The sequence below is a fragment of the Macaca nemestrina genome, chromosome 7 (assembly GCF_043159975.1).
Source record: "Macaca nemestrina isolate mMacNem1 chromosome 7, mMacNem.hap1, whole genome shotgun sequence".
Taxonomy (NCBI): domain Eukaryota; kingdom Metazoa; phylum Chordata; class Mammalia; order Primates; family Cercopithecidae; genus Macaca; species Macaca nemestrina.
In genome coordinates, this window is record NC_092131.1 from 43,276,715 (window position 1) to 43,300,320 (window position 23,606).

The 23,606-nt window shown below is 52.8% G+C and overlaps 1 protein-coding gene across 1 annotated transcript in view; it reads left to right on the plus strand.

Moving 5' to 3' along the window:
* LOC105473699 (spectrin beta, erythrocytic) overlaps positions 1-23,606 on the plus strand; it is a 79,096-nt gene that overhangs the window by 37,729 nt on the left and 17,761 nt on the right. Inside the window, exons 15-31 of the mRNA XM_011727630.3 lie at positions 15-771; positions 1,209-1,411; positions 1,525-1,615; positions 2,762-2,908; positions 4,592-4,855; positions 7,430-7,636; positions 8,117-8,206; positions 11,971-12,249; positions 12,856-12,986; positions 13,916-14,120; positions 14,385-14,759; positions 16,216-16,460; positions 17,614-17,752; positions 18,195-18,279; positions 19,407-19,603; positions 19,906-19,955; positions 20,455-20,530. Of these exons, the coding sequence (XP_011725932.2) occupies positions 15-771; positions 1,209-1,411; positions 1,525-1,615; positions 2,762-2,908; positions 4,592-4,855; positions 7,430-7,636; positions 8,117-8,206; positions 11,971-12,249; positions 12,856-12,986; positions 13,916-14,120; positions 14,385-14,759; positions 16,216-16,460; positions 17,614-17,752; positions 18,195-18,279; positions 19,407-19,603; positions 19,906-19,955; positions 20,455-20,530 (3,541 nt within the window). The remainder of the gene's footprint in view (positions 1-14; positions 772-1,208; positions 1,412-1,524; positions 1,616-2,761; positions 2,909-4,591; positions 4,856-7,429; positions 7,637-8,116; positions 8,207-11,970; positions 12,250-12,855; positions 12,987-13,915; positions 14,121-14,384; positions 14,760-16,215; positions 16,461-17,613; positions 17,753-18,194; positions 18,280-19,406; positions 19,604-19,905; positions 19,956-20,454; positions 20,531-23,606) is intronic.

Sequence of the window (23,606 nt, forward strand, 5' to 3'; positions counted from 1 at the left end):
TCCCCATCCGGCAGGTGGCAGGCATTCCAGACCCTGGTGTCAAAGCGGCGGGAGGCTGTGGACTCAGCCCTCCGAGTGCACAACTACTGCGTGGATTGTGAGGAGACCAGCAAGTGGATCACGGACAAGACAAAGGTAGTGGAGTCCACGAAAGACCTGGGGCGGGACCTGGCAGGTGTCATCGCCATCCAGCGAAAGTTGTCAGGGCTGGAGCGTGACGTGGCTGCCATCCAGGCCCGTGTGGATGCCCTGGAGCGTGAGTCCCAGCAGCTGATGGACTCGCACCCTGAGCAGAAGGAGGACATTGATCAGCGGCAAAAACACTTGGAGGAGCTGTGGCAGGGCCTGCAGCAAGCCCTGCGGGGCCAGGAGGACTTGCTGGGGGAAGTCAGCCAGCTGCAGGCCTTCCTACAGGATCTGGATGACTTCCAGGCCTGGCTCTCCATCACCCAGAAGGCTGTGGCCTCCGAGGACATGCCCGAATCCCTCCCAGAGGCCGAGCAGCTCCTGCAGCAGCATGCAGGTATCAAGGATGAGATTGATGGGCACCAAGACAGCTACCAGCGTGTTAAGGAGTCTGGGGAGAAAGTGATCCAAGGCCAGACGGACCCAGAGTATCTGCTTCTGGGCCAGCGGCTAGAAGGCCTGGATACTGGCTGGGATGCCCTGGGCAGGATGTGGGAGAGCCGCAGCCACACCCTCGCTCAGTGCCTTGGCTTCCAGGAGTTCCAGAAAGATGCCAAGCAGGCCGAAGCCATCCTCAGCAACCAGGTAGAGAGGCATTCAGGGCTGGGACAGGCGGGTCTCTCAGGGCAGTAGCTCTTGTGGTGAGTCCACAAATGTGCTGAAAGGCTCAGGGACCACATGACTCTTGTCTTGTACTCTGTATTCACTCATGGGGGAAATCTTTGTTTCTCATTAGGTGCCTTTTCCAGCCCTATGCCTTGTTCCTGGGTCTATCAGAGGCTAGAGAAGCGCATTTTCCCCTGGGTGGTTAGTCTTCCATGTGGCTTTAGGCACACTGTTTATTGGTGCCCCTGGGGTAGGAGTGGGGGCAAGACCTGGGGAGTAGCACCTCCTCCCTGCTCATTCAGGGGGCTCATTCAGACTGTGGCCTGTGTGGCTGCACGTGGTGCTCCCACTTGGTAGGTGTGCTCATCACCTCCTCCATGTGTCTTCATGCCTTGTCTGGAAACTTGCTCCAACAGGAATACACTCTGGCTCACTTGGAGCCCCCAGACTCCCTGGAAGCTGCAGAGGCTGGGATCCGGAAGTTTGAGGATTTCTTGGGGTCTATGGAGAACAACCGGGATAAGGTCTTGAGTCCTGTGGACTCTGGAAACAAGCTGGTAGCTGAGGGAAACCTGTACTCAGACAAGATCAAGGAGAAGGTGCAGCTGATTGAGGACAGGTACTCCCGGGCCCCAGGGCCACGAGGCCCCCAGAGCCACAGAGGGGTAGTGGTGCCACGCAAGGACCCCAAGCTCAGCACTATTGAACCTATGCCTTTGGCTTCCTTTCCAGGCACAGGAAGAACAATGAGAAGGCCGAGGAGGCCTCTGTCCTCCTGAGAGACAACCTGGAGCTACAGAACTTCCTCCAGAACTGCCAGGAGGTGAGGCTCCAGCAAGGAGCAGCCGCTTTCCTGGAGATTCCTTTCTAGAAGCAGAGTGCCCTCAAGGGGGGAAGTCCATAGGGATCCTTTCTAGCCCATGAGCTGCGGGATTCCATGAGCGGGGACCTCTAGGTACTTAATTGGGTCATCCTCTAGAATCTTCAGTTGCACTTTTTTTTTTTTTTTCAAATCTGAAAAGTCATCCTTAACTTGTCAAGTCTAGGCCAGAGTTTCTTAAGAGTAGTCTAGGGACAGTCTATTTTAGAATCATCTAAGACCTAGTCTGGGCCAGCTTCAAGGATGTGTGACCTATGTCACACCCTGTGCTTAGCTTAGAAGGGTCCTGGGCTCAGTTTAATGCTCTACTCTTGCCGTCTTGAAATTCTTCATGCTTTTGAACAACTCCATTTTGTACTGGGCCCTGCAAATTATGGAGCCAGTCCTGGTCCTAGTTAAAGCAGACCCCTGGGTCTCACTCAGGCCAGATGAATCAGAACTTTAAGGGGTGAGACAGAGAAAGAACATTTTAAACAAACCTGCCAGTTGGAAAACTGCTGGCTAGGAAGGTCCTTGCTCAACCTGGCACCAGCTGTACAGGAAAGGTCTTTAATCCACCTTCCCAGGTCCCTCCATTGACAGTACTTTCTACGTGGAATGGGGTTTTCCTTGACTTCTTTCTTGTCATACTTCTTTTCTGTCAGCCCAGGCAACTTTATTTTCATCAACCTCTGTCCTTGGCTTCTTCCTCAAATAACATTTTTTTCCTGTGTTTATCAAGGATCTCTCACCAAACTGCCAAAGGATGGATTTATCCATCCATCCAGTAAATACTCTTTGGGTTCCTAGAATATGCTAGGCCCTGTCGTAGGTCCTCGAAATATGGAGAGAAGAGTAAAGTATCCCTGGTCTCACACCATACACACTCCAGTGGGGAAGATGCACCTGTGCCCACATTTTAGCCCTGGCCTGTCATGGGTAAAGTTGCCTGTGCTGGTCCAGAGGGATCCAGAACTGCAGATGAGTTCTCTTCTGTGCTTGCACTTCCTCCCCATGGGCTTCTCCTTCTGCAGCCAGGGATGGGCAGCAGGTTCTGCCCTGCCAAAGAAATATACTCAGGGACAGTCAGCCCACTCTTTATGCACACAGCTCACTCTTTGGATCAACGACAAGCTGCTGACATCTCAGGATGTCTCCTACGATGAAGCACGAAACCTTCACAATAAATGGCTGAAGCACCAGGCATTTGTGGCAGAGCTGGCTTCCCATGAAGGGTGGCTAGAGAACATTGATGCGGTAAGTAAAGTGAGTGGGTGGTGGAGGGCACTCTGCTCAGATAGGCTTGCCTGGATGGGGCTTCACCCAAGGTGTGGACACTGTACTAAAGCTTGCTTACAGTATAGAACGTGGCAGCGAACAACCTTTCTAAATAGTAGTTAAACCTTCAGAGGTCCTGATATAGTCAGTCTTAGTACACCTGGTCAGAATCAGTGCCTCTTCTGGGTCACCTGAATCTAGGAACAGCCCAGGACACTGAGGACATCTAGTTAGAGCTTCAGTGTCCAGTGCCAGGACAGCAGTTGTTAATGTTTGCTTTCCATTGCCCTCACTAGGGCTCCGGCACTGTCCTGCACAGGGCTGGAGGAATAGGCAAGATGATCAGAATGGTCCAGGGGAGCCATTAATCCTCATCATTTGTATGGGCAGAACCACTGGGGAGTGGTCATTTCCACTCCTTGTAGATGGTGAACTAAGGGACCCCTCTGTAGAGAGTTTGCCCAGTGGACAAGTCCAAATGTGGCTGGAATTAGATGTGGAAATCACTACCTTTGCTCCTTTCTACCATGGCTGTCCATGAAAAAGCAGCCCTAGGATCAGACTGATTTCTTAACCTCCCTGTGCCTCAGTTTCTTCCTCTATGAAATGAGAGTAATAATAGGACCTTCCCAGTGGAGTTGGGAGCACTAAATACTTAAAGACAAATGAAACATTTAGCATAGTACTTGGCAATTATGAGACACTCAATAAATAGTAACTTTTAGGCCAGGCACAGTGGCTCACGGCTGTAATCCCAGCACTTTGGGAGGCCGAGGTGGGCAGATCACTTGAGGTCAGGAGTTCAAGAACAGCCTAGCCAACATGGCAAAATCCCATCTCTACTAAAAATACAAAAATTAGCTGGGTATGGTTGCATATGCCTGTAATCCCAGCTACTCAGGAGGCTGAGACACAAAAGGGTTTAAACTGGCCGGAGGAGGTTGCAGTAAGCCAAGATTACGCCACTACACTCTAGCCTGGGCAACAGAGAGAGACTCTGTCTCCGAAAAAAATTAACTATTATTACTGATATAGATTCCTAAGTCCAATTTATATCACACTGTGCCCACCCAAAAATGATACATCTATGCAGATGAAAACCAGACAAGGCAACTTCAGTAACCAAAGGAGGTCAGTGAAGGTTAGTGCACAACCTCGGGAACTCACGGGGCAGTTTCTGCATTGGCTGTACTTGGATGGGTCTGGAATCCTTTTTCTTGCAGCAGCTGACCCTTGTCTGCAGCTCCCGTGCTGCAGTCTCCCTGAATCATTGCCCTCAGCGCTGCTCTCCCTGCCCGGCTTCCCCTACCAGCAGTGTCTAACCCTTTGAATATGAGGACTTTTTCCTTGTCTGTGGTGGTGCCTATCATGAAAATTATGCACAGACTTTTTTTTTTTCACTCATCAGCTATTGTGTTAATGTATTTTATGTGTGTCCCAAGACAATTCTTCTTCCAATGTGTCCCAGGGAAGCCAAAAGGTTGGACACCCCTGCTAATGCTGGGGATTCAGAGTCAATTTCAGTTGCGCCTCACCCACATTCTATGAAGATTCTTCACCTTGCTGATCTCCTCTTGGGTAGTCTCTTGCAACCATTAGGAGCAGGGCTCACCCAAGGCCCATTCAGCCCAGAATGTGAGCTCCCCTCCTTCTTGACCCTAGGAAGGAAAGCAGCTGATGGATGAGAAGCCCCAGTTTACAGCCCTGGTGTCCCAGAAGCTGGAAGCCCTGCACCGGCTCTGGGATGAGCTGCAGGCCACCACAAAGGAGAAGACCCAGCACCTCTCAGCTGCCAGGAGCTCCGACCTGCGCTTGCAGACCCATGCTGACCTCAACAAGTGGATCAGCGCCATGGAGGACCAGCTGCGGTCAGATGACCCGGGCAAGGACCTGACCAGTGTCAATCGGATGTTGGCTAAGCTGAAGGCACGTGAGTGGGTTGTAGACTTAGAGTGTTAGGATAGAAGGGGTCGTGGAAGCCAATCTGACACCTTTATTTTTAATTTTAGGTTTGGGGATACATGTGAAGGTTTGTTACACATGTCATGGGGGTTTATTGCACGTATTATTCCATTACCCAGGTTTTAAGCTCAACACCCAATAGTTATCTTTTCTGCTCCCCTCCCTTCTCCTACCCTCCCCCCATCAAGTACACCCTAGTGTCTGTTTTGGTTGTGCCTCACCCACATTCTATGAAGATTCTTCGCCTTGCTGATCTCCTCTCGGGTAGCCTCTTGCAACCATTAGGAGCAGGGCTGATCCAAGGTCCAGTCAGCCCAGAATGTGAGCTCTCCTCCTTCTTGCCCCTAGGAAAGAAAGCAGCTGATGGATGAGAAGCCCCAGTTTATAGCCCCGGTGTCCCAGAAGCTGGAACGCCTACTGTTGTTTCCTTGTGTTCATAAGTTCTTCTCACTTAGCTCCCACTTATAAGTGAGAACATGTGGTATTTGGTTTTCTGTTCCTGCATCAGTTTGCTAAGGATAATGGCCCCAGCCCTATCCATGTTCGCACAAAAGACATGATCTCGTTCTTCTTTTATGGCTGCAAAGTATTCCATGGTGTATATATATCATATTTTCTTTATCCAGTCTGTCATTGATGGGCATTTAGGTTGAGTCCATGTCTTTGTTATTGTGAACAGTGCTACAGTGAACATAAGTGTACATGTGTATTTATGGTAGAATGCTTTACATTCCTCTGGGTATATACCCAGTAATGGGATTGCTGGGTCAAATAGTAGTTCTGTTTTTAGCTCTTGAGGAATTGCCATACTGTTTTCCACACTGGTTGAACTAATTCACACTCCCACCAACAGTGTATAAGGGTTTCCTTTTTTCTGCAACCTCGCCAGCATCTGTTATTTTTTGATTTTTTGATAATAGCCATTCTGACTGGTGTGAGATGGTATCTCACTGTGGTTAGGATTTGCATTTCTCTAATGATCAATGATATTGAGCTTTTTTTCATATGTTTTTGCCTGCATGTGTGTCTTCTTTTGAAAAGTGTCTGTTCATGTCCTTTGCCCACTTTTTAATGGGATTGTTTGTTTTCCTCTTGTAAACTTAAGTTTCTTATAGATGCAGGATGTTAGACCCTTATCAGATCCATAGTTTGCAAATATTTTCTCTCATTTTGTAGGCTGTTTACTCTGTTGATAGTTTCTTTTGCTGTGCAGAAGCTCTTAAGTTTAATTAGATCTCATTTGTCAATTTTTGCTTTTGTTGCGATTGCTTTTAGTGTCTTTATCATGAAATCTTTGCCCATTCCTATGTCCAGGATGATATTGCCTAGGTTGTCTTCCAGGCTTTTTATAGTTTTGAGTTTTACATTTAAGTCTTTAATCCACCTGAGTTTATTTTTGTATATTGTGTAAGGGAGGGGTCCAGCTTCAATTTTCTGCATATAGCTAGCCAGTTCTCCCAGCACCATTTATTAAATAGGGAGTCTTTTCCTCATTGTTTGTTTTTGTCAGCTTTGTCAAAGATCAGATGGTGGTAGGTGTGTGGCCTTATTTCTGGACTCTCTATTCTGTTCCATTGGTCAATATGCCTGTTTTTGTACCAATACCATGCTGTTTTTGTCACTGTAGCCTTGTAGTATAATTTGAATTCCGGTAATGTGATTCCTCCAGCTTTATCCTTTTTGCTTAGGATTGCCTTGGCCATTCAGGCTCTTTTTTGGTTTCATATAAATTTTTAAATAATTTTTCTAGGCCGGGCATGGTGGCTCATGCCTGTAATCCCAGCACTTTGGGAGACCAAGGCAGGTGGATCACCTGAGGTCGGGAGTTCGAGACCAGCCTGACCAACATGGAGAAACCCTGCCTCTACTAAAAATACAAAACTAGCTGGGTGTGGTAGTGCACCCCTATGATCCTAGCTACTTGGGAGACTGAGGCAGGAGAATCACTTGAACACAGCAAGCAGAGATTGCAGTGAGCTGAGATCGCACCATTGCACTCCAGCCTGGGCAACAAGAGCAAAACTCCATCTCAAAAATAATAATAATAATGATAATTTTTCTAGTTCTTTGAAGAATGTCATTAGTGCTTGTGATAGGAACAGCATTGAATCTGTAAATTGCTTTGAGCAGTATAGCCATTTTAACTATATTAATTATTCCTACCCATGAGCATGAGATGTTTTTCCATTTGTTTGTGTCTTCTCTAATTTCTTTGAGCACAATCTGAAACCTTAAAGTAAGCACTCCTACTCTTTCTCTTAACTGGACTTGCTTTTATCATGCAAAAATGTCGCCTGGTTTCTAATCCATCTCCAACCCCTTTTGCAGTGGGTAGGACAGAGACCCAAAAGGGCGCATGAGAAAGAGAACAGGCACTCAGAGGAGGGAAAGATGAGTGGGAGCATCCAAGGAGACTCCTTGGAGGAAGTTGAGCTCAAATTGGGCCTTAAAGGAGGGGTGGGATGCAGATGAATGAAGAAGATGGAGGGGCTGTCCAGGCGCCAAGGCTGGTGCTGACACCGTCCCCTTGTGTCTCAGCGAGTGGAGGACCAAGTGAATGTACGGAAAGAGGAGCTGGGGGAGCTGTTTGCCCAGGTGCCTTCAACAGGAGAGGAGGCAGGAGACGTAGACTTGAGCATCGAGAAGCGGTTCCTGGACCTCCTGCAACCCCTGGGGAGGAGGAAGAAGCAGCTGGAATCATCCAGAGCCAAGCTGCAGATCAACCGGGACGTAGAGGATGAGACGGTGCGTGGGCCACAGCTTCTCCCCACCCCCTGAGGCGGAGCCACCAGCTGCCATCAGAGTAGCTGGCTGCCACCCAGAGCAATTCTTGGCAGCAGATGACTGGTCACCTCACCCCTCATCTCATAGGGGTGTTGTGAGGATTACATTAAATAGAAAGCTCAAGTCAGTGCTTTTGGTGGGAACTCACTGTTCACTTGCTAGTATTGCTCAGTGAAGAACATGGACTTTGGGGTCAGACAGACTTGGGTTCGAGATCCAGCTACGTTACCGTCCCACTGTCTGACTAGGAGCAAGTTATTTGGAACCTCAGTTCAAAATCCCTGAATATTCCCATCTATAAAAGGGGGACAAAACCCTGATGGGATGTTGGGAGGAACTGGGGAGACACTGCCAGCAAAGCTCTACCCCACCCATGGTGAGCACTCGGGAAAGGGTGGCCATGATTGTCATCAGCTCTCCCCTGCCTTCTGGTCTCTGCAGCTCTGGGTGGAGGAGAGGCTGCCTCTGGCCCAGTCAGCCGACTATGGCACTAATCTGCAAACTGTGCAGCTGTTCATGAAGAAGAACCAGGTGAGTCCTGCCTCACCTCACCAGTCGTACCCGCCCCTCCTCACCCCCACCTGGCCCCACAGGGGTGGGCCCAGCCCTGGCCTGCAGAAGGCTAGCAACGGCAGGTTAGTGTTCCTGTTGGCAGCTTTGGGGTCTCCAAACCGTATTGGTAGTCTTAGAGCAGAAAGAGCAGGTTTTTGTGATTATAGAGCAAATTCTGGGAGGATCACAGAGGAGGGAGGAATCCTGGTGCTTGGGGATTCAGGGCCATTCAGCCTCCATCAGGCACAGGTGAATGCAGGGTCTTGGGGGCCCTGGCCTGGAGGTTGATGTGCTTCAGTAGCTGTGTACTCAGTGTGTCCACTGGTCTGCCTGCGAGGAAGGCAGTAACTCCTGGTCTCTCTCCCACAACACTGCCTTGCCCCTCTTCCAGGGCTGAGCTTGGCATGTGCGGTGTCCTTGGGGTAAGTAGGCCCCATTTCTCTGGACATGTGAGGATACTTGTGGGGCTCAAATTCCATTAGGAAGCCACTAACTTTGGACTCCGAGCCCTTGGAGCAAACATCCCTCTGCTTTTTGGCACTCGCTTAGCCCTGATTGGGAGCTCCTGTGGCCCTGGTCAGAATCCTGGACGTGAGCAGATGCCAAGCACTCCCTCTTGGATCAGGGCTGCAGCAGGAGCCTGAATCATGCAAGGAAGCTGGCTGTGTGGGGTCGCAGCGGCCAGAGAGATGGCCACAGACCCTTCTTGGACAGAGAGACCCTCCCTCTGCATGCTCTCTGGGTCAGCAAGGAGAGCCCAGGAACTTAGATCCCAGAGAAAAGCGACATGTCCCAGAGTGCCCTGTTAGTACTGCAACTCCTTGAGGAAGGAAAGTCATAGCAGACAGCACTCCCTTTCCCCACGTTGGTAGCAACTGACATCTGCTCACAGGACCGTTTGAGCCCAGCAGCAGTGCAGAGGCCTGGATTATATTCAGAGAGGTTTCTTCAAAGCTGCCTTAGGCCCTTTGCTTCTGGTTGATGCGATCTGGTCACAGAGACTCCAGCAGCCACATGCAGGGACCTGGGCTAGAAGATGATAGAAATCCATCCTCAGTTAATGCCACAACCTTCAGCTAAAGGTGGAAGGCTGGTAGGACATGGTATCCTTGGGACCTCAGTTTCCTTAATTGTAAAATGAGCCAACTCTAGTCTTTCTGACACTAGGATTTTTGATTCTGTGCAGCCTCTATAAGTGTTATTGTTCAAAGGTTTTTAACTCCCCTGGCTGGCAGTTGCTATTTCAGGAAAAGGACAAGACAAATATGGATGGGGTTCCCCTAACCAAGAAGGGAAAGGCAGCCTCTTGGGAAAGCGTGACTGCCCTAGTGAAGACTATTTTAGGCTCACCTGGCTAAACCATAAATCCAGTTTTATCATTTTCCCACTTAAAACCCTCTATTGCAATGGTTCTCAAACTCCAATATGCAACTCCTTTAACAAGACCTCTGGGTGAGTTCACACAACTTAACCACGTGCCACCCCCAGATCCACTGCATCAAGCTCTGCGGGTAGAGCCTGATAATTTGCATTTCCAGCAAGATCCTGGGTGATGCTGATGCTGCTGGTTCAGGACTCCACTTTGGGGACCACTGCTCTCGGGACTATTCATTGCAATTAGAACACATTCCACAAGGTACTACATGAAGAGTTCTCACACCGGGCTGTACACTCAAATCACCTAGGCACCTTTTAGACAGGTGAATGCCCAGGTCCCACCTCAGATCAATTAGGATCTCTGGGGGTAGGCTCCTAGCTGCATCTATTTCCCTGGGTTATTCAGTGGGCAATCAGGATTAAGAACCAGTCATGCCTGATATGGCCCCTGCCTTCCTCTGAATCTCAGCTCTTCTCACTTTGCCCTCCTTCACGGTATTCCAGCTCTTCTTGCCCTCTCTGTGGCCTCAGACAGTCCCAGCTCAAGACCACCCCAGAACCTTTGCACTTATTCAGTCCTCTTGCCAGGAACACTCACCTCCAGATCTCTGTGTGGCTGCCTCCCTCCCGTCATTCGTGGTCAAGTGTCGTCTCCTCAGAGGGGCCCTCCCTGACTCCCTTAGCTAAAGTGGCTCCTGCCACATCACAGCAGACGTTCTTCATCCCACTGTTGTCTTTTCCTTGTAGCCCCCAGGGAGGAAGGCCCAGCCTTTGTTTATTCATTTATTTGCATGTTTACCTTCTATTTCCTCTACCAGGTTGTAAGCTTTAGAGTACAGGGATTTTCATTTTTCTTGTTTGTATATTGTCCCTATTACCTAGACCAGGGTCTGGTACATAGAAAAGAACTTAATACATAGTAGTTGAATGAATGAAGATGGGGAAGAAGCCATTAATCGTAAGTACCCTGCACAGATACTAGAAAGTAATTGCTTAAAAAGAAAGAAATACCTTTTTAGGCTTGGCGCAGTGGCTCATCTGTAATCCCAGCACTTCGGGAGGCCGAGGTGGGTGGATAGCCTGAGCCCAGGAGTTTGAGACCAGCCTGGGCAACATGGCAAAACCCCATCTCTACAAAAAATACAAAAAATTAGCCAGATGTGGTGGTACATACCTGTAATCCAAGCTACTTGGGATCTGAGCCTACTTCCCATCTGAGCCTGGGAAGTTGAGGCCCAGTAAGCTGTGATTGTGCCACTGCACTCCAGCCTGGGTGACTGGAGTGAGACCCTATCTTTAAAAAAAAAAGAAAGAAATTAATTTTCAGGCCACCATGCAAAGGTCTTAAGATCTCAGAGTAACAAGCAAATGGAGCTGAAAACGTGGGTTGTTTGAATGCAATTGCAGAGACTGCAGGAAATTGTAAAAATTGAGATTCTGAGCATAAAGTATACAAATGCATTTCAGCAAGTTATGTGACTTGTAGATGTGGTTATTTTGTATATATTTCAAATGCTGGCTATCACTGTACTACTCACGTGGGCTGCTCTTGCCCCTGCCTTCCAGTTTTAAAGGCCACAGGAAAATTATAGAGAGGGAAGAAACAGGTAGCGAGATATATGGAGCTCAGGAGCCCACACACCAGCAGCAGCTAGCCCGGCCTCTAGGACCTAGAAAGCAAGTAGCCCGTGTCAGGGCGTCCTGAAGAAAAAGGTGACCCAGCCACCAGGGTGGGAGGAAGAGGCCATGTTCATGACCGAAGGCTCAAACAGGGACTAATGCAAAGCTCACAAAAGATTTGAGAAATAGAAGTAGGGAAAAACGAAACAAAAGCTAAGACTGTAAACAAGGGGCTGCTGTCACCTGTTCTTTTAGATGGAAGGCGAAAACTGTGTCCACCTGAGCTGCCAGGTTGTGCGGATCCCACATAAATGATCCTGCATAAATCCTGCAAAAGCTGTTAGAACAAGGTATCAAAAAGGCCATTTATCTTTTCCTTCCAACACATACACCTAAGGAATCAAGCTCTGCTGAAGCATAGGAAGATAGGGGACAGTCAAGAGTACAGGCTTCTGGGTCAGGTGGAGCTGTGTTCAAATCCGGCTCTGCCACTGAGTGACTTCACTGCTGCATGCCAGTTTCCACATGCTTATCTCAGCAGGCCACCTGAGGGTGCAAGAATGGTGCACGTGAGGTGCTTAGCAGCCTGCAAGAGGTCCTTGGTAGTTCTTATCGCCATCACCTGCTCTGCTCTAGCAACAGGGGGTGAGAGGGACCAAGGGTGTCAGAGCTATGCTGCCACTGCAGAAGCAGCCTCCCCGCCATGGTGGGAAGGCCCTGCCCTGAGCTCTTCCTTCTGGCCACAGACACTGCAGAATGAGATTCTGGGCCATACACCGCGGGTTGAGGATGTGCTTCAGAGAGGGCAGCAGCTGGTGGAGGCAGCGGAGATCGACTGCCAGGACCTCGAGGAGCGCCTGAGACACCTGCAGAGCTCCTGGGATAAGCTGCAGGAGGCAGCAGCTGGGAGGCTGCAGCGACTGAGGGACGCCAACGAGGCACAGCAGTACTACCTGGATGCGGATGAGGCTGAGGCCTGGATTGGCGAGCAGGAACTCTACGTCATCTCTGATGAGATCCCCAAGGTCTGTTCAGGCAGGGGATACCAGCCAGGGTGCCAAGGCAGAGAGGAAGAGTTGAGGTTGGCTGTCCGTGGGGAGCCTTGTGAGTCCAACTGTGTGAGGAGTGAGGCCAGGGGAGGGGCACGAGGAACCCACAGACTCCCTGCCCTCCCTTGGTGCCTGCTTGGACACACCCCTGCAGGGCACACGCTGCAGCCAGGTGCCTCCTGTTTGCCCACTTAGGTTTGCTCTAACCCAGGGGTTCTCTACTTTTCTTTGCCATGGATTCTGTACTGGTGAACTGCTATGAAAGAGATGGGGTGAGAGGTGACAGGTGGGGGTCTCTCAAAGCTGGAATGATATATGATGTTTTCATGGGGACAGGGGTTAGGGCACGAAAGGAAGGGTATATGTCAGATACAAATCAGGGGAGTCTGGAGAGGGAGGTAGGACACGGGCATTGCTGGGAAATCAGAAAGGCAGGAAGGGAACATGTGCGGCTCTCCTACGGGTGTCCCACAAGCCTGCTCCCCTCCTCCCTAAGGCACCTCCAGGAGCAGGGGCACAACTTGCCAAGGGAGGGATCATGGCCAGGCTGAGCTCTGGCGCTGACTGTCTGCTGCGTTCTAGGATGAAGAGGGCGCCATCGTGATGCTGAAGCGGCATTTGAGGCAGCAGCGTGCGGTGGAGGACTATGGCCGGAACATCAAGCAGCTGGCCAGCCGGGCCCAGGGCCTGCTGTCTGCAGGCCACCCTGAGGGGTGTGTGTGCCCCCTGGGCTGACTCGGTCAGGAGATGGGGATCAAGCCAGGGGCCCACCAGCCAATGTCCCTTCAGATTTAAGAGGAAAATGGAAACAGTTTTCACTAATAGGGCTGGAGAAAATTGCCGCAGGACTGGTGATGGATCCAATTTCATTTAATGCCTTGGTTTTGTGTGAGTCACTTCCAGCTGGGTCAACAAGGCCCTGGTTTGCAAAATGAAAAGAGAAGGCGTTAGCAAAACTACCCTCTTGGTGACCTGATAGCACCAATTTTCCAAAGGGTTACAATATGCTAAGGGACACTGAAGACTACTTTAGCTTTTCTTTTTATGGTCCAGACAGAACCACGATGTAGGAATGCAGGTGGAAACCTGTGCCCACCTGGGCTGTGAGGTTTTGTGGATCCTGCATACATGGGAACCCACTGGGCCACAGACCACACACTGCCCCCAGCCACAGCCCTGTCCTCAGCTGCCATTAAGGTGCCCACCACTGTGGGTCCTCAGCAGCCACCCCAGATTTTCCCCGGGACCCACACTGTCTGGGCCCCTAGTATGTCCTGTCCCTCCCCGGAGGGCTGAGCAGAGTTGTTGCTGCAGGAGCCCTGCTCAGGCAGTGCTGCTCCCCCAGCCTCTCTGGAAGAACAATGGAGGCATTCCCCATTTGCACTTGTCCCTGTAAGCTTGCCAGATTGAGGGGCACCACGGGAAGCACTCCTCCAGGACACAGTGTGTCATCCACTGAGGCTAGGGTGTGGCCCCTTCTCTCCCCAGCTCTTCCCCGGCAAAGCCCCTGTCATTTCTCCAGAGCTTCACTCCCTACCTATCCCTGCCAGGGGGCTGTGGTCAGCATATGTTGGCTCCCCCGAGCCACTGCTCTGGGTTCGTGGCTGCTGTCTCTGAGGGCCTTCTTGGTTTTGAATTCCAGGGAGCAGATCATCAGGCTTCAGGGGCAAGTGGACAAGCACTATGCAGGGCTGAAGGATGTGGCGGAAGAGCGCAAGCGCAAGCTGGAGAACATGTACCACCTGTTCCAGCTCAAGCGGGAGACTGAAGACCTGGAGCAGTGGATTTCAGAAAAGGAGCTGGTGGCCTCTTCCCCGGAAATGGGGCAAGACTTTGACCACGTGACTGTGAGTAGCCACAGCTCCTGCTGTCTTTGTCTTTCTCTAATGCAGTAGACGCAGCCAGCCCTCACTCGAGACACACAGAGTGCTGCGCAGGATGCGACTTCCCCAGTGTGAGGTGGGACCCGCAGATGGGGCCTGCCCTGGGGAAGGTGTGACAGTGTGGCTCCCGGTGCTGCAGTCACTGCCTGGGAATGTCTTCCGCTAAGCTGGTGACACCTATAACCCCTCTGCACCCCATAACCACATTTCTGTCTGCCCCACACCCAGCTTCTGCGGGACAAGTTCCGGGACTTTGCCCGGGAGACCGGGGCGATTGGGCAGGAGCGGGTGGACAACGTGAATGCCTTCATCGAGCGACTCATCGACGCGGGCCACAGCAAGGCGGCCACCATCGCTGAGTGGAAGGACGGGCTGAACGAGATGTGGGCAGACCTGCTGGAGCTCATCGACACGCGTATGCAGCTGCTGGCCGCCTCCTACGACCTGCACCGCTACTTCTACACGGGTGCCGAGATCCTGGGCCTCATTGACGAGAAGCACCGCGAGCTGCCAGAGGACGTGGGGCTGGACGCCAGCACGGCGGAGTCCTTCCACCGGGTGCACACGGCCTTCGAGCGGGAGCTCCACCTGCTGGGTGTCCAGGTACCTTCAGCCACCCACCTGCTACCAACTTCCAGGAGACCCGGGTGTCAGTCCCAACCTGGCTGTCAGCGGGGAAACCTCTAGGATGGGTGCCAGGAGGTTTCGCCTCCTTAGACAGCCAGGAGCTCAGGGCAGGGAGCAGTGGCTTTCAGATGTTCCTTAGCTTCAGAAGTCGTTCTTTAAACTGAATCCTCACAAAAGGCCGATGCATATAATACTATACAGTGCAGTTTCTCCAGTTGTACAGTATTATTAGTGAACACATGCACAGCACTTTTCTAGCACCAGGTGCTTTTCTGAGCAATGTATGTAGCCATTGGACCCTCAAAGCCATCCTCTGAGGCAGCTGCTAATATTCCCTGCACTTTGCAGATGAGAAAAGGGAGGGGTAGAGGGCCCATAAGTTTCCCAGGAACATGTGGGTACACAGTAGAGCCAGGGCTCAGACCCTGGCAGTCTAGCTATAGACCCCACACACTTAGCACCAGGCACTTCAACCTTTCCACATGGGAGCTGCAGAGCCCCCAAGTTCTACTGTTCAAACCCCTGCCTTCCCCGGCAAAGCCCCTGTCATTTCTGCCCTCCACAGATCCCTAGGGTCCCCCAGAGCTTGGTATGATAGAAAGGGCAAATGCAAGGTGGCCCCTGTTGCTGAGGGCTCCCCCAGCTTCCAGTGCAGCAGGGAGAGGTAGGCTGGCTGTGCAATCCCAGACCAGCCCCGCGGGGGTTGGGGACAGAACACCAGGGTACACTGGGCCCCTGGTTCATCCAAAAGGGGATCTCTTAGGGATGTGTCCTCCAGCTGGAGTGGAGGGCCTGGTGTGTGGCTGTTGCATTTGGGGATGCCAGGGCCCCTGAGATAGATGTAGTCCCACTGAGGTCTTAGGAGTGAGGTGTCACTGTCTCTGGGGCCAGCCTCAATCAGGGGATCTGGTGCAACCCCTTCCTTAGAGAGGCAGCACACAGAGTGGTTAAGAATGAGGACTCAGGAGCACGGTGCAAATCCCAACTGTAGCCCTTTACTAGTTTGAGGGACCCTGGACCAGTTACTTAGCTTCCCTGTGCCTCGTTTTCCCCATCTCAAAAATAGCAACAGTAATAGTACCTCCTTCATGGGTTTGTTGGAAAGACGAAGAGAGTTCATCAATAGAAAGTGTTTAGAACAGTGCCTGGTACGTAGTTCCTCTCATTAGTGTACTGTTGAGGAGATCAAAGGGCACGGAGTTCCTCTCACTCCCAAACCTTCACAAAGTTCAAGAGGTATCTTGGGTAGGCAGAAGTGTCAAAGCAAGGAGCCTTCTCCTATAGCACCCCCTGGGTGGAGGCTGAAGATCCTACCTTCCAGCAGTGCCCTGAGTTGGTAGGCCAGGAGAATGTAGCTGCCCTTCCAGTCCTAGGACCACAGCACCTAGGGAACGATGTCCAGGGAACAATGTCTGGTTTTGCCTGACCACAGGTGCAGCAGTTCCAGGACATGGCCACCCGTCTGCAGACAGCATATGCTGGGGAGAAGGCAGAGGCCATCCAGAACAAGGAACAGGAGGTGTCTGCCATGTGGCAGGCACTGCTCGATGCCTGTGCCGGGCGCCGGACCCAGCTAGTGGACACGGCGGATAAATTCCGCTTCTTCAGCATGGCCCGTGACCTCCTCTCCTGGATGGAGAGCATCATCCGGCAGATCGAGACCCAGGAGAGGCCCAGGTGAGGGGAGCGTCCTTGAGGCAGAGGCAGCTCCTCTCCAGGCCAGAGGATCCCGGCCAACCAGGGTGCTGCACTGGGGCTCGTCCCTGGAGGGACAGTCCTGGATTATTGGTCCATGAAAATCCCTGGGGGACACTTGAGGCCTGAGGCTGGATCTAGGCAGAAATGGCCTGGCTCAGCTTCCACTGGGAGGACCAATCGTTTCAGAGTCAGGAGAGTCCTGGGTGTAGAGAGAGACATCTGTCATTCAGGTTCTCCAATGGGCACAGTGACCATGGCTGTCAGTGAAAATAAGCAACTCACATGTCCAAAGCTGGGTAGGTCTAAGATTGCGCATTCTTCTCCTAGCCCTGGGATGTGAGGGGGCCCTTCCCCCGAAACTCAGGAAGAAGCTCATTGTCCATGAGAGGAGGAGTCAGGCATTGGGCAGTGAGAGCCCCTGCAGAGATCAGACCACTCTGCCCAGTCTGTGCAACTTCATCAGTTATTGCTGATCCATCTCCATCCTTCTGCCCCTACAGTGTCTGTCCTGATGGTCTTACTTTTAACATTCTTACAGAGATATAACTCCCATACCACACTTCATCCATTTAGGGTGTATCATTCAATGGTTTTTAATATATTCGCTGTTACACAACTATCCCCACAATCTAAGGTTAGAAGATTTTCATGACTCCGTCCCTATTAGCAGTCACTCCCCATTCCCCTCTCTTCCCAGTTCCTGGAAACCACTACATGACTTTCTATCTCTCTAGATTTGCCTATGCTGGACATTTCATATAAATGGAATAATACAATATGTGGTCTTTTGTGACTGACTGCTTTCCCTTCATATAATGTTTTCAAGATGCATCCGTGTTGTAGCATCAGCCAGTACCCTATTCCTTTTTATTGCCCAGTAATATTCCCAGGCTTCTTTGGGGATTTCTGGACCCACTGCCCATGCTCTGGCCACTGAGCAATGGGAGATACTAGGGCATCTGTGTTCCTGCTGGGACTGGGCTGGCGGAGGACCCCCTGGCTGGCCAGAGAGAGAGGAGGGAGCAGGGTCTGACTCCCACAGGCACGGGGAGGTGGGCCCCTCTGGTTGGGACACAGAGGCAGGCCAGAGTGACCCAGAGTTCCCTTCTTCCCTTGTCCTCCTGTCCCGCAGGGATGTCTCCTCTGTGGAATTGCTCATGAAGTATCACCAGGGCATCAATGCAGAGATTGAAACCCGGAGCAAGAACTTCAGTGCCTGCCTGGAGCTTGGCGAGTCCCTGCTGCAGCGGCAGCACCAGGCCTCAGAGGAGGTGAGGGGACGGCAGGGATGGAGGCGAGCCAGGCAGCCTCCTGGGAGGGAGCTGAGAGCTGCAGCTTTTCTGAGGAGCTTGTCTTGCTCTCACTCATAGAGATCAGGGCTGCACACAGGCCCGGGGATTGCAGCCCCAGCAAGTACACTCCCTGCCTTAAGGAGCTGGCCACTCAGTAAAGCAGAGCAGGCTCATAACCTGCCTAACACCCACAGGTGCACACACTTTGGAGGTGGTGACCTCCTTTGATAGGAGAGGCGCATGGGCCTCAGAGAGGTTAAGTAACATGCCCCAGGCCGCACAGCTGGCAAGTAGCTGGGCCAAGACTTGAAGCCAGGACTGCAGAACCAAACCTGGCATTCTTTGCAGGACCCATCTATGCACTGCCTCAGATGGGGAAGGGTTTGCCAGGCCTGAACTTTTCTCCCTTTCCTCCCCGTAGATCCGCGAGAAACTGCAGCAGGTGACGTCTAGGAGGAAAGAGATGAATGAGAAGTGGGAGGCCCGCTGGGAGCGGCTCCGCATGTGTGAGTAGAGCCCCGGAGGCAGGGCCCGGGGGCAGGAGTACCCCCGCTGGAGTAGGGGAATAGGGAGGTGCCACCATGGGTGGATTTTCACTACTGTCTAGAGAGGAGCCCCCCACAGCACTGCTCTTCAGCAAAGCTCTGGGGCCAGGGGCCTCAGCCGTCCAGGCAGAAGGCTGGAGTGGACACGCTGCTGGAAGCCTCTAACCAGGCAGCTGCCCCCACTCCCTGCACATCCTCTGCCCCACTTGTCCCCAGCCTCATGCCCAGGCTGGTATGCCTGCAGAGCTATGCCCTGGGCGAGGGGTTGAGGGTTGGGGGAGGGGTTGGGGTCTGGGGGAGGGGTTGGGGTAAGGCTCTCATGAATCCCAGACATTCCTCCTGAGGAATATCAAGCATAGAGGGGGCTCTTCCTCCTTCAGCTGGGTGCTGATGAGAGGTGGGGAAAAGCCACCACTCAAGGAGGAGTTGAGAGCCAAGAAGCGCCAACTGGTCCTCTGGCCACTCATCCAGCATCATGTGAGACAGCCAAGGGCTGGGAAGAATGTTCAAGGCAGAAGACTCCTTCTCAGAGACATCTAAAATACATTTTGTTTTCAAAATAGGGTTCTAATTAGTGAAAAATATAATTTAAAAAATATAACTATTGGGCCAAGCATGGTGGGTGATGTCTATAATCCCAGCACTTTGGGAGGCCAAGGCAGGAGGATTGCTTGAGCTCAGGAGTTTGAGACTAGCCTGGGCAACATAGGGAGACCCTATCTACAACAACAACAAAAATTAGTTGGGTTTGGTGGTGCACACCTATAGTCCTAGCCACATGGGAGGCTGACATGGGAGGATCACTTGAACCCAGGAGGCTGAGGCTGCCATGAGCCATAATCACATCACTGCACTCCAGCCTAGGTGACAGATTGAAGCCCTCTCTCTAAAAACATATAACCATTGTGAAGCTAGGTTAGGGGCCCAGTGTGGAATGGGGTGGCTGCAGGCAGCAAGGGTATCCATGTGGTTTAGGGACACCTATTCAGGCCACCAGCCTGACCACTGGCCCTAATCAGGAGTGAGCAGTTGGGTGCTAACAGGCCCTGGGCCTTGTGGGGGGGTCTGTGTCCTGTTCCCCCTGGCAGTGCTGGAGGTGTGCCAGTTCTCGAGGGACGCCTCTGTGGCTGAGGCGTGGCTGATCGCCCAGGAGCCCTACCTGGCCAGCGGGGACTTTGGACACACAGTGGACAGTGTGGAGAAGCTCATCAAGAGGCACGAGGCTTTTGAGAAGTCCACGGCCAGCTGGGCAGAGCGCTTCGCTGCCCTGGAGAAGCCTACCACGGTGAGCAGGGAACAGTGCTGGGAGGCTCAGGAGGGTGGCAGCTATGCCCTCATGTCAAGAACTCCAGGCCAGTTGTTAGGTAGTTAGAATGGTGTGACAGGCTTGGCCAGCAGGGACAATGGGAAGGAAAGACAAGTGGCAGGAAGTACTGACCTCCGAACGCAAAGGACAGAAGGGGCTGACTATAGAAGGAATGAACGCCAGGGCGTGTGGGGGTGCAGGGCCACGTCCAGAGGGAGGTCATCTGAGAACACAGCTCGCCTCTGTGGCTGCTCTGACCCCTGGGCCTTCTCCTCCTCTAGCTTGAGCTGAAAGAACGCCAGATTGCAGAGAGACCCGCAGAGGAGACTGGGTGAGTGGTGGCCGTGTGTCCGGGGAGCTGAGTGTTCTGCCAAGTGGGAGTAGGGGGTGCCTTTCATCAGAAACCTGACATTGGGACCAGTTGCATTTGACCTCTCACAGTGGGCACCCTTGTCAGGAAGGCCCGGAGTGCCTGAGCATGAGGGCAGAGGAGCTTTGCTTCCCCAGTCACGGGCGGGCTGAAGGCCTGGTGCAGGAGGAGGGGGCCGGGAGCAGTGGCTGCCAGGTGAGGCCCTGCCTTGGAGCCACCTGAGCACGGGGCCCCACAGCCTGTGCTGCCTGGAACCTGGCTCCCTTCTGAAGAATCTGCCTTGGCTTCTCCGAAGAAGTCTCTGGGCGGCTCCTTGCAGAGCACTGTCCAGGCTGCCGGCTGACTGGATGGGGAGCTATTTGGAGCTTGCTCCCTGTGGGCGTGGGTGAAAAGTTAGGCCTTGCAGGAGGCACTGGCCTCAGAGGGGTGCTTGTTTTTAAAGAGACTGTGTCTTCCTTAGGCCTCAAGAGGAGGAAGGCGAGACAGCAGGGGAGGCTCCGGTTTCCCACCATGCGGCCACTGAGAGAACGTCCCCGGTCAGTCTCTGGTCTCGTTTGTCTAGTTCCTGGGAGTCACTGCAGCCAGAGCCCTCTCACCCCTACTAGGCTCAGCCCAGGTGAAGGCGAGATGAGCTGGCGCAGCCCCGCCCTCCATCCTGCCCACATCCCTGCAGCCACCTCCCAGCAGAGCAGGCTGCGGCCTCATTCAGGTGTTCCGCATGAGAGTACTGGCCTTCTCCACTCCTCCCCTCAGCGCAGAGGAAACAGGCCAGCCCAGTGACATGACATTATTAGTTTGGTTTTATCTAATAAATTTTATTGTATAAATATATCACCATTTACATGAGGGGAAACACTAGCCAGAGATGATTAGTGCATTTCTGTACCATCCTTTCCATTTTCCAACTCCTTCCTCTAGGCAGTACTCACCCCTGCACCCACACCTACACACATGCACACGCACACACACATGCATGTGCACACACACATGCACACTCACCACACCCCCATACACCTCACGCACAACCACACACCCACATACTCATGCACATATGCACACACCACACCCACCCACTTGCACACGCAACACACCCCACACACGTACACGCTCATACACCCCACACCCCACACCCCACACACATATCCACATTCACACCCACACACACGTACACACTCATACACACACCACACCCCCACACACATCCACACACACCCACACACGTACACACTCCCACACACACGTACACACTCATACACAACCACACCCACACACATCCACACTCACACCCACACACATACACACTCATACACACACCACACCCCATACACACATCTACACTCACACTCCCACACACGTACACATACACCACATCCCCCATACATACTCATACACACACCCCCACACACTCATACACACATACACACTCATATGCGCACACCGCACCCCCACACACACTCATACACATACATACACACTCATACACACACCACACCCCACACATCTACACTCACACTCCCACACACGTACACATACACCACATCCTCCATACACACTCATACACACACCCCCACACACTCATACACACATACACACTCATATGCACACACCACACCCCCACACACACTCATACACACACATACACACTCATACACACACACAACCCACACACACATCCACACTCCCACCCACACACGCACACGCTCATACACACCACACCCCCACACATCCACTCACACCCACACGCAATACACATATACACACACCACACCCCCCCACATGCACACACACCACACCCCCCACACACGTACACATACACACCACACCCATACACATCCACACACACGTACACACACCACACCCCCCCCACACACACGTACACACTCGTACACACACCACACCCCACACACCCACATGCACACACCACAACCCCCCCACACACACGCACACACACATCACACCCCCCCGTACGCACACCCGCACTCACACACAGACACACACCACTCGACTGTCCCATCCCACCTGCCCCACTGCGGGCATCTTCGGTAGTGAAGTGGGGTTGCCCATCCTTGTAGGCTATTCCTTCCCCCTATGCAGAGCCCTCTCCTCTTTCCACCGACCTCGCCTGAGGCCTGTGGGTCAGTGAGTCTGGATATGGAGCTGGTTCTGGGACAAGAACAGACTTGAAGGAAGTCTGCAAAATTGAAGAGAATCCCAGGGCTTTGAGTAACAGGGGTCATCCCCCCAACTTGTAGGAAAGGAGGATGAGCCAGAGGCCTGGCTCAAGGGACAGGGAGAGCCCAAGACAGCAGCTACCAGAGGCCTAGGGCATATGCCTCAGAACCTTACCTGGAGCAGGCCCCTTAGGACCCCATGGGGTCTGTGCAGGGAGGTTGGGAGGCTGTCACCCAGGCTTAGGGAACTGCTCTGGGGAGCAGCTGACCGAGAAGAAAGCAAGAATTCAGCACACGGCTTGCATGGCTTCCCCCTGCATGTCCCCGCTGTGGCAGGATGCACCGGGGGTCAAGGGAGCCACAGATCCTTCCTGCAGTCTACCTCTCCAGGTGCCCGGTGAGCCTGCCTGAACCTGGGGGTGAGGTTAGGAAGACAGGCATTCCAGATGGAAGTTTCTGGTACACCAGTCACCCCCAGAAACATGTACAAACAGTGAGGCCTCCCTTTTTCAACCCTTCTCACCATCTGAGGGAGATGCCCTCCCCAACTCCCCCTCCCCCTGTTCTCCCCCCCCCCCCCGTTCCCCCTCACCCCCCACACATACCCCTCTGTGGCCTCCAGCCTGGCCAGAGGCCTCCCTTTCATAGCTGCACCAGCCCACCATGCCCAGCAGAAGGCACTGCTGGGCTCCTGCTGAAGGGTCTCTCCCAGAAGTTCCCTCTGAAGCTCCAGGTGTGGCATGTGGGGTCTCGCTTCCCTGTCTGTGGTGGACTGCATCCCAGCCCCTTTTTCCCAGCAACAGCCCCTGCCGGAAGGAGAGCAAACTTTGGGGGCCCGGCATAGACTGCGTACACGGGCTGGGGCTGTCCCTGCGCCCTGCCCCCGCCTGCTTCTGCCGTGCGTCCCTGTGTGTGTGCATGTGGCAGTGTCCCGGTGTGCGGGCTCCTCGGTGAGCACCAGAGCGACTCCATCCATTGTCTGTGTCATGTGTGTCCGTGCAAATGTAATTACTTGTGCATCAGAGCCGCCTCCAGCCAACACCTGAACGTCACCGGGTTGGGGGGAATAAAACCTGTTTGGACCTGATGATCTCTTTGGGGGAAGGAGTGAGCCCACATTCGAGACCCCTTCCGGAGAGCCAGCCACTCCAGCAGATGAGAAGACTGGACTGTGCCCGGTGCCGGAAAGAAACCAGATGGTGACTCAACACCAGACCCAAGGCCTCATGCACAGATTTCCTGCTGCTGCTGTCTTCTGAGCCCTTTGTTAAGTTTTCATGGGGATCCATGAACCTCAGAGGTATTAGGCCCTCCTAATACGCCATCCGAATTCGATGCGAGAAAGAGGAGGACACAGCCTGTTGGGAAAGCCCAACCTGGCTCTGGAAGAGTCCTCGCAAGCCCAACGGCCAGTCCCTCCAGCCTGCCTGGCCGGGACTAC